General features: G+C 40.2%; 1 protein-coding gene across 2 annotated transcripts; it reads right to left on the bottom strand.

The window, feature by feature from the left end:
• Positions 1-4994: 4994 nt before the first annotated feature.
• cnih1 (cornichon family member 1) lies at positions 4995-9499 on the bottom strand. 2 transcript variants are annotated; one of them, XM_015969216.3, is made up of 6 exons: positions 9192-9499; positions 8427-8495; positions 8144-8191; positions 6427-6539; positions 6205-6348; positions 4995-5799 (listed from the first exon to the last, which is right to left on the bottom strand). In XM_015969216.3, exons 1-6 carry the CDS (start codon positions 9270-9272, stop codon positions 5772-5774), a joined length of 483 nt encoding a protein of 160 aa, XP_015824702.1. In that variant the 5' UTR covers positions 9273-9499; the 3' UTR covers positions 4995-5771. The 2 variants fall into 2 exon arrangements, with proteins under 2 accessions (XP_015824702.1, XP_015824703.1); XM_015969217.3 differs by lacking the exon at positions 8144-8191.
• Positions 9500-10827: the final 1328 nt, after the last annotated feature.

Genomic DNA, 10827 nt, shown 5'->3' with positions numbered 1-10827 from the left:
TTGTGTGGCAGTCTCTCCATTTTCCAATCCACTCGGAACTCTTCATTTCCTTTCATCTTCAGAAAATTCCTAATAAAAACAAAACAAGTTTTTTGCAAGCACTTTGCTCTAAAATAAAAACACAAACCAAACAACCCAAAACAGATAATTAATGAATGATGAATACCTCCAGTTACGCAAAATTTTCCTTTCATAACAACCTTCATTTCCAAGAGGGTCTAACAGCAGTACAGATTGTGAGGAGATTTTGACAACCTAAAATGAAAATCGTATTTAGTAGAATGTTTATTACACTCACTTAAGTAAACATAATCAGTTGCAAACATTTTCAAAATAAGAATATGCTGCTAAAAGAATAATAAAACAAAAAAGAGAAAAAAACACATGAGGTGTTAACATGTACCACAAGGATCCAGTGTGCACCAAAGTTCAGTGGGCAACAGATAATACATAAAACCCTTATTTGGTCAATTTTAGCCTCCATGAAAATCTGAGCGATTCAATCACTTTTTGGCAAGTAAAATGCCATTTTAGTTGTCTACAATTAAATCATCAAAAAAGAATTTAAAGATATTTTAGGCGTTTCTTATAGGTAAACAGGAGGGTGAAGTCTCTATTTGGCAAGTGACAATCTTAATTTTATGTGCTGAACTGCTTTTATCTTGTTTCTTTTAAATAGAGCAACGTAATGTATAGATAGTAACCTACACAGTGTCATTAAAGCCAACGCTTGATCAGTTTAAATACTATTTTCCAAGTAAAAATGTGCCCCAAACTAGTTAACCGTGGCTCCATGTCAAGTAGACTAAAGAAAGGAAGGGGGGATAAATCAAATCACTGGAGAATTGTTTATTTCCATTTATACAACGTTTACATTCAATACAGGGCGCCATTTTACATTGTTTATTTAATTTTTTGTATCAAGGCTGTAACATGAAGAAAGCCAAATCTTACCACAAACCATCTTTCAATCGCAAATATTGCAAAAAGGATTAATATATCCTCATTGTGAACGTTTAAGACAAATAGCAACACTTAAAACAACTTCCGAACTGGAAAAACTGATATCCGCGATAAACATCTGTTTAAGTACCGGAAGAGGTTACCTCTGCTTTCTGCTTTCTGAATGTCCATATTGCTAGATTTGCTGAGTTTTAGGGCGAAATCCTGGGGAATTTCGTCTAGAAATGCAATTGCCCTAACCGTGCGCGATCCCGCGGTGGCTAATCAGTTTTTGGCAGCGAGTCGATTTATGGCACAACACCGGTGTGGCCCCGGTGTAAGGCTCCTCCCTTTCCGGTCGGCTCATGAGGTCCCGGAAGAAGGAAAACATGAATGCAAGTCAACGGAGCTAAAAGAGTTATTTTCTTACCCGCTCAGCCTTAGACCTGGATCACACATGTGTTGTACTGCAAATGAAAACTAATGATGGCTTGTCTCCACAACGCCTGTCATTTACTTTGAGATCTGAAACAAAAAGGGGAGGGGCCGAAGCTCTCGGTTCAATCTTATAATTTATTAGGTGTAAGAGAAAACTAACGTTTGGACAGAACGTCTTGGTCAGAGTTACAGGCCTTGATAGAATTACAGGTATTTATACACAGGTGTGCTGAGGCTGATTAGACAGAAAACATACTAGCCTTTAGCTCATTGGTTGTTGGGCTGGGGAAGAGGCGGGGTCAGCGCCGAAATATTAGTCAATAAGTATCCATTCAATCCAACCCAGAGTTGTCAAAAAGATGACTTTCCTGCTCATCCATAACATAATGAGCCTAAAATAAATATTCTAAAGCAGTTAAAACCCTCATATCAAACATACAGAGATGTGTTTAATAACCATGATGAAACACATCAAACTGATGCTAACGATAAAACAGTAAAACACCTGACTAGAGGAAGCAGGACAGACTAGGTGCTTCGTTCACCCCTGCAGGTTCAATGGTGTCGAGGGTATGAATCCAGTATGCCTCTCTCCGTAGCAGAAGGCTGATCATGTCTCCCCCTCCAGAGGGTGTGGACACTTTTTCAATCCCCCAGAATCTTAAGGACGCCACGGATCCATGATTCACTTGTGCGTAATGGCAGAACCAAGGACGGTCTGGCCGTTTCCTGTTACCGTTGCTGCTGTAATGAAGGGCCGACAGCAAGAGTCTGAAATATTTGAACAGATTTAGACACCGTTTGAAACCGTAGAACACAAATAAGTTTTAACTGATTAAATAATGACTTACAACACAACACCTTTGAATAATATATAACAAAGTGAAATTCCAGCAGAATAAAACTTGCCTGGTGTTCATGCCAGGGTCTGAGAACCTGTATGCTTAGGAGCAAATGTCAGGATGAGGGAGTGGAGCGCCTCTAGTGAGGATGTCTGGTGCTGCGGGGACAGCTGCCTCAGATCCTTCACGTCCTGGCTGAAAGGCTGCTTTCTCCAGCGACTGCTGAAGTTGATCCTGTAGACAAACGAGACACATTTAGATAAACCACACATTAAATTTACTTCCAGGAAGATGAAAGTGCAGTTGAAACATCACGAGACCTGGAACCAGCCACTGCTTGTTCCTACTTTGTCCTTCCAGTGGAGGATGGAGACAACCTGGAAAGTCAGGTGTCCCTTCAGGTATTTTCCAGATGTGACTGACGCTTTAGAGTTAGTTTCTTGTGAGGATTCTGTATGTCTGCCAGAAACCAGAGAACTGGCTCCTGTGACCGAGCTTCCACTTTTATTTACTCTTGAATTATTTTCTGTAGTCACTGATAATTTATCTTTAATCCCTTATTTTCCCTCTGATGATGCAAAGGTGTGTCGTACCCGTACGAGACCCTAGAGGACGTGCTTGGATGAGCTTCATCCACACTTGACTTCTCATATGAAGATTTTCCATCTTTGTCCTCACCTGAACTTACCTTTGAAACCAGAGATGATTCAATGTTACTGTAGGGTTAATGACCTAAACATAGGAATTAAAGGCTGTTGCTAGCTCTTCTTTTTCGTCAATCCCCCAGGTCAATCTTTACTTCTAGCACTGTAGTTAGGGGATTCTGTATTTTTACAGTCATTGGTCAAGTAGTGCGACGCAATGTGTGGCTCCGGTTAACTTTTTTCACCGTGAGAAATAGGGAGCGTGGCGCGAGAGCGTGTCTCACACTCCTTGCGTGAAAGTTGGCTGCCCTGCTGCATTTGGAATGTTTTGGAAATAAAATTGCAGGTTACCATCATAGGCATTAAATAAACCCATGCCTTCTTAACTCCACCTGCCTTGACAACCCAGGCTACAAATCAAGCTTGTCCTAAAATGATCTGTTTATTTATGGGCGTGGTTAATAGCAGGTGCTTGAATCTGATTGGATTCGAGCTTCGGGGGAGCCTTTTCAAACTGAGTTTGACTGGACTGAGAGCAGCGGGGAGGCCAGCGTGTTTGATGGTGAGGTAGATATTTACAAACATTTCAGTGTTTTTGGATTTGTTATTAAGTTGTTATCAACGTTCAGAAGCCTGCACCTCTGATGGTACGTGGTTGCATGAGTGTGTGTGGCGTGGGCAGCTTGCATGTCTGGAAAGGCACCATCAATGCAGAAGAATATTCAGGTTCTGGAACAACATATGCTCCCATCCAGACGTCATCTCTTTCAGGGAAGACCCTGCATTTTTCAACAAGATAATGGCAGACCGCATTCTGCGTCAATCACATCATGGCATGCATGCGTAGAAGGATCCGGGTACTGAGATGGCCAGTCTGCAGTCCAGATCGTTCACCTATAGAGAACATTTGGCGCATCATAAAGAGGAAGGTGCGACAAAGAAGGCCCGAGACGATTGAACAGTTAGACGCCTGTATTAGACAAGAATGGGAGAGCATTCCTATTTCTAAACTTGAGAAACTGGTCTCCTCGGTCCCCAGACGTCTGTTGAGTGTTGTAAGAAGAAGGGGAGATGCCACACAGTGGTGAAAATGGCCTTGTCCCAACTTTTTTGGGATTTGTTGACACCATGAAATTTTGAATCAACGTATTTTTAATAATACATTTTCCCAGTTTAAACTTTTGCTCCATGATTTAGGTTCTATTCTAAATAAAATATTAGAGGTTGGCACCTCTACATCATTGCATTCAGTTTTTATTCACGATTTGTAGTGTCCCAACTTTTTTGTAATCCGGTTTGTATTTTGACTTGTAGTTATCGTGTGTTTTGGTTTGTTTCAAGGTTACCCCTGTCCACAGCAGATTGAAATGTCTTAGTTTTGGAAATGGAGCCTGACTCACCTGGTGAGCTCCAGCGCGACCATCGAAAGGGCAACGCTCTCAAAATGGATTAAAAATAAACATTTCTTTTAAATGCTGCAAACCTGCTAGAATAAAAGTCCCAGACTGCAAATCACAGCAAAAACTTTTATTTTGACACCTAACATGATAAATGGTTTTTCTCTCCTTAGTTGCTACGGAGGCCTGGAACGATCTTCTCTGAGTAAGAACAACCCACTCCTAACTATAATGCTTTGTTTTATTTATCTTCTGTGCATTTCCTTCAGTCGCTGCCCGTTTGCTGCTTCAGCTGTCAACGATGACGGCCAACGAAGCCATCGAGATTTTTCGGGAACGCCGAGGAGCAGCAGCAATCCAAACGGTGAAGGTGGGAACTTTCCACCTCCTGGATCCATATTCCATCCCATCGCACCGTGATATAAACTATGCAAGCTTTTAGAGATTTTGTCTCACAGGTTATTTAAGTTTCTGTGTAGAACTGCTGTTTTATTCAAGTTTTTGTTTTCTGCAGGGGTGCCCCGTGTCTCTGTGATTAGTTTCTTTAAAAGCCGCACTTTAAAATTGAATATATTGTTTGATCTGCATTTGTGTGACATGCCTGCAAGTTTCACCTCTTTTTTTCTAATGGAGAATTAATGTTTATAATAAAATACCCGATTCTTTATTTCCTGAGCACAATTTGTGTGATTTTGTTTGGTTGTAATCTGGATTAAATCACTTAAAACAGGTTTGGAGTGGGATCGTTTTATTTAGACTCAAATCTTCTAGCTGTGACGTGATGGGTTCCTACACACAAACATGTAAAATAATAATCTTCCCTGATCGTTTCACACGTCAGCAACAATAAATACCCGACTAAGAGAAATGGAAAACAACCTTTCAGATCTCAGAGGGTGAGTGAAGCGGGGAGCGCTCGGTTTGATGGGAGAAATAAGATAAAACCAGTCTGACAGCGTGGAATATTTTGGGTCGAAATTAGAATTTCTAAGGTACATTCAACACTACCGCTCACTACTAAAGCCTCAGAAATGTTGAATTTACCTTTCTCCTCCACACCTGAACAGCTACTCTACAAACACAAGGTGGTGTTCTCTGGATCCTCACAGAGAGATGCTGCCAGTGGGATGGATTACAGATTACACAAGTATGAAAACTTAAAAACCGCACCTCACTTGTCGGTGCACCGCCTGTTTAAAAACGTTGAGTTGGTGTTTGCGGGCGAACACGGGAAAAGCTCAGATTCTCACAGAAAAAAACACCAGAAAACCGACCTAATCTGGAAACCACCATGACAAAAGAACCTTTTAATTCATTATAAAAAATAAATGCGTCTACTCAGACTTGTCCTCTGTGAGGTGTTGAAACAGTAGAGCTATGTGAGGAACGCTGCGACCAGGTGGAGATTAATGCTTCAGAAATGACTCTGCTCTGTGTTTAGCGTGGTGGTGGTCTCCAGCAGGTCCAGCACCTGGATCAGTGTCAGGTCTCGGAGTGGAGGTTCATGTTTAGGAGCTCACCAGAACGTAGATCATCCTGTAACACAGGTCAGCTCGTTAGTCAAACCGGTTCAGGTACATCTCACCTGTACCAGTGACATCATCAGTAATGACACAAGAAACTTCCACGCTCCGTCAAACAAAGCCATTAAAGATTGACAAGCTAACAGCTAGTGTAGTTCAGACAAAGTGGATCATTTTAACAGTTCACACAAAGCGTTACTGTTTACACAGCTCCTATGGTGGCATAATCTGATATTCCAGCAGGAAGTGCCTCAGGCTGCATCAGCTGGTAAAGGTGAAAGGGTAAAAAAAAAAGATTCAATAATTGTAAAATGCTCCTCTTATTTTTATTGTGAAATGGCGCAAAAGACAAACATCCATCGTAACCTAAATAAGAAAATAATCTGGAGTAAAAAGACGACTAGAAGAGAAGACGTACCCATAAAGATAGTAAAAGAATGACAGGAGGTAGAAAGCCAGTTTGCACCAGCCTTCCTTCTGACAGTAGGCTAGGATGTCAGCATTCATGATGGTGGTTGGGTCATAGAGTCCAGGACCGCTCATCACTGGTCTGCTCGTATACCTGCGGCACAGATTGGGATTAAACAGCGTTCATTTATAACAAGCATCATGTAGGATCTTGGTTTGGTCAGCTACAAACCTCCAGACATGATAAGCCAGCAGCGGCAAGTTGAGTGTGAGCGTGAGCCACTCAGTCGCACAAAGGAACATCACACAGAAGAAGAAATGGATGAGATACTCTGGAAGCACCAGCTGGAGGGACACAAAGACACAGGACATTTAAAATCCCACGTCTCCTTTTCTGAGGAGTGTTTTTGTGTAGATGTGAGCTTTACTGTCCTCACAAAGCACCAAGTGTGAAATCACGAGAAACAAATTCAGTGACAAAACTAAACTGACACTCATCAGGGTCAAAATAAAACAAAAACACAACAAGTAGACAAATATGGCAGACATCCACCTGCAAAGAGCCTGACCAAGAATATAAACGAGCTATAGAGGAATGACTAATAGAGCAGTTTGTACAAAAACACACCATCAGCACTGCTTTGGCATTGTCTGAACTGATGCAGGGTGAAAAATTAAAGCTTTTCACCAGTGATTTGTGTTTATTCAGATTTGAGCTTCACCATTTCATTCGCATTTTGTCAACGACTCGTCAGATCTGTAAATCCTAAAAACTACACGTGAAGTAAAGATCAGGGCCAAATACCTGCAGTTTGCACAATTTAGAGATTCATTGTTGCAAATAAAACTGAAGGATTAATTTCCCACCCTTGTTTTGTGTCATGCACCACGTCTGTCCACAAGTTAAGAAGCAAATCCATGAACAGATTGCTCTGGGGAATTTGTGCATCTCAACATCCACCGTATTTGTCAGTGAGGACAAATAAAGAGAGTCACGCTGGACGAGGACCATGCTGGGACAACCAGCTGATGCAGCAGCCTGCCTACGGTCGGGTCGGGTCTAGAGCGATGCTCTCGGGGCAGATTGAGGCACCACATGGAAGCCATGCATTTGAAAAGTGCACGAGCAGAGGCAAATTAAAAGGGGAAAGTTAGAAGAGGTGCATTGTGCTAAAATCTTAAACTGCACTGTGCTGCCAAATGCAAAACTTGACCAGAGCACAAAGAGAAGACTAAATTTGGTCAACCAGCAACATTCTGGCTGCAGCAAATGAGAGATAAATCCCTACTTTTAACTCCTCCTACTGTGGAAATCACAAACCAATCAGTGATCGTAAATAACGCTGAGCTGGAGAGTGTTAGCACTCTGCTGCCATCTGTTCAGAACTACAGGAGGTGTGTGTGGAGCCAGAACACCCGAGCGCATATACAGCAGCTCAGACCTGCTCCATGTTGGCTTAAATTAGACCCTCCAACGCTGAAATAACAAACATGTGTAACAGACTTTTTAACAGCAAATGCATACAAAGGGAAGAATATTTAGAGATATCATGCATGCTTTGAGCATTTGCAAGTCTTTCCAGTTAACAGCTATCTTTATGACAAAGTACTAGGAGTTTCAACCATTAATATACTGCTATCTGTCAATATTAAAATATTTTACTATAATCTTTAATGGGAATAAACCTGGACATCTTAGTCTGTATTTTAAAGTTTAGAGCAAAGGTGAGAACCCTAATGTTGCTGAAACTTACAAAGTCAACACAAACTTTAATTCTAATGGAAAATTAAACTAATAACATTGATTAGGCAGTGAGTGGTGTTATCTAAAAGCAACCTGAACTCTGATTAGTTAACTGAAAAGACATTAGCAAACACTTCACCGTGCAAAACGACAAGACTTTCAGGCTAAGTTGAACTCAGCGGGCATTTTAAAGATTGGTACAAACCTTTAATGCAATTTTGACCCTTTTAATCTTTTTGACCTCATCAATTGTCTTTTTTGGTCATTAAAAGTGCAAAAGAAGCAGATTGGGGAAAACAAAGTAAAAAGGGCATTAGAGTCTAACAGCTCACAAGATCACTGAATTCAGAACAGGCAAGTTGTTTAGCAAAACGGTGCAGAGAAACGATGGAAAGAAAAGACTTGCACATGAAGTTACATTAAATAACAGCACATCTGCATGCAGTCAAATAGATAAAACATGTGTGAGGCGCAGAAGAGCTACTCACCGGGTTTAATGTGTTACACTGATCTATAGGATTCTTGTAGTCAGTCTTCAGCTCATCAAAAGCTATTATCTACAGGAACAAAGATGATCTCAATGTTATTTAACAAATTACAACAGCAATTTTTGTTATTTTTTTTACAAAAGTGGCAACCTACATTCCCTAATTGTAATTGCTGTACACAAACATTCATTATTTTCTCCCCCAAATGACTTTTTTTACACTGAAAATACATTTGTCTCGTTTTGTCTCTCTGTTATGCACAGCAACACAAGGAGTTTAGGTCATGTGGTGGATGAAGTAGTTATCATTCTACTGCTGCTTATCTTTTCGTTTAGTTAATGGAAACCTTAGCTTAGCCTGCTACATACGAACTAGCCTACTAGCTATTAGCACAATCCAGGTTCACAGTACTGGAGAGCTTGACGGGTTTATGGAAGTTTATTGAGGTTATCTGATTGATTATAAAACAGAAACCACGTAAAATATGTTAATTATTATATGATATAAATACAATTCACCATGACGTTTACATGCGAACTTCAAGCCGCCGACATGTCTCGTGCCATTCAACAGAGCTAACTTTTAATCATTAAATATTCGTGGGTTAAATTAGCGACAGATTAACGGGTTCTTGAGTAAAAGCCCGTCCTTGCTTTGAAGCTACCGGGCTCTGGCCTTGAGTCAGTCCCACGCTCCAACTGCTTCACCTCATTCTATCAACGTTTCACCGGCACGGTGACCCGGTTGTTGTAATTGTTTACTTACGTGCCAGATAGCGAAAAAGATAAGAGCTGCTGTGAGCAGCAATGCAAGCATGTAGCAAAAGGCCGCGAATGTGAACGCCATTTTTCTCCTCCGGTCTATCTGGTCAATCTCGTCTTGGTCAACGGATGATGCAGGCAGCTTTACCGTTTTCACGGTGGTTGTGAGTTGCTCTTCCTCTTGTTCTACTTCTTCTTCAGTAAATGTTTACCTACATGCGTTCTTTACTGCCACCTTGTGGCCGCTGTGTGTAGTATTTAATTCAAACGAATGTAACTTTATTAAACCTGAAAATTAGACAAAATACACAAATGAAAAATACACAAAATAACTATCAAATGATGGAAATTACGCAATTATTGCTGTTTTCTTGTGTGCTATATCAACTTTTTATTTACTTTTTTGTAATGGGTCATTTGAGTTGGCAACATACTCTGATTTATAAACGAGTGTAAGGATTTTTCTGCCCTCTAGCGAAATAAACCGTTATTAGTGTTTACATACAGCTACATAAACATAACCAATTAACACTTCCTCTACACCATTACAAAATAAAACATACTTTCACATTTCTGCAGCCTGGCAGCAGAATTAGTAAAGCATATTAGTATAGATAACAAGAAAGCCAGAATGTCATCAATTTTAGGAACGACGTAACTATTACAACTCAATAAATGTATCTTTATTGCTCGGGACACACACACACACACACACACACACACACACACACACACACACACACACACACACACACACACACACACACACACACACACACACACACACACACACACACACACACACACACACACACACACACACACACACACACACACACACACACACGTTTAGAACTAAATGCCCCATAAAATTGAAGCCATTTCAACACTTTTTTTAAGGTGGAAGTGGTTTTTTTTCCCCCTCCAGCAGTATGAATAACATGTACCGTATTAGTTTCAGATGAAAAAGCAGTCTTTGGAGAGCAGAGGATTTGACATAACTGCCATTTTATTTAGACAAGACACACTTTTGTACAAATGTCAAATTTCACTGATGCCTGGAGACAGCTGGTTATCCAAGATGTTTCAGGTGTTTTTAGTAAACAATAAAGAAAATACTCAAGCATTTAATCAGAGGACTCTTCTCAAGCTAAATGACACATTTCTAGGTTAAAGTGGAAAAAAAAACTCACAAAGCCAAATATTCAGCAATTTAAACACAGGATAAGCTATAAAATCCACAGGATATGAGGCTCAAAACAAACAAAAAGTGTCATTTATGGTCCTGAGACACCACGTATCAAGTGTGGTCTCACACCAGAGATCTGTACCATGAAGAAAATGAGTGAAATCTGAACAAAAACAACACTGGAATCTCCTCGATTGAGTAAATAATGCAGTTCAGAACACGACATTGTGACCTGGGAGAGATTTTCAGTCTTATTCTTTCAGATTTCTGGATGTTTCAATTAACCCAAAATAAGAAAAACACAATCAAATTTAATTAGCTGACTGATTGCAAAGTTCATTAAAAAATAAATAGTCAAAAAAATTATTTTCAGCTGAGATTTACTCATAGACTTTTTGCAATTGAAAATCAAACTGAATGGTTTCACTAAGAACTTGATTGATGAACTTAT

Source organism: Nothobranchius furzeri, chromosome 18 (genome assembly GCF_043380555.1).
Source record: "Nothobranchius furzeri strain GRZ-AD chromosome 18, NfurGRZ-RIMD1, whole genome shotgun sequence".
Taxonomy (NCBI): domain Eukaryota; kingdom Metazoa; phylum Chordata; class Actinopteri; order Cyprinodontiformes; family Nothobranchiidae; genus Nothobranchius; species Nothobranchius furzeri.
The sequence above is the reverse complement of the archived record's forward strand: the minus strand, read 5'-3'. Positions and strand labels throughout refer to the sequence as shown.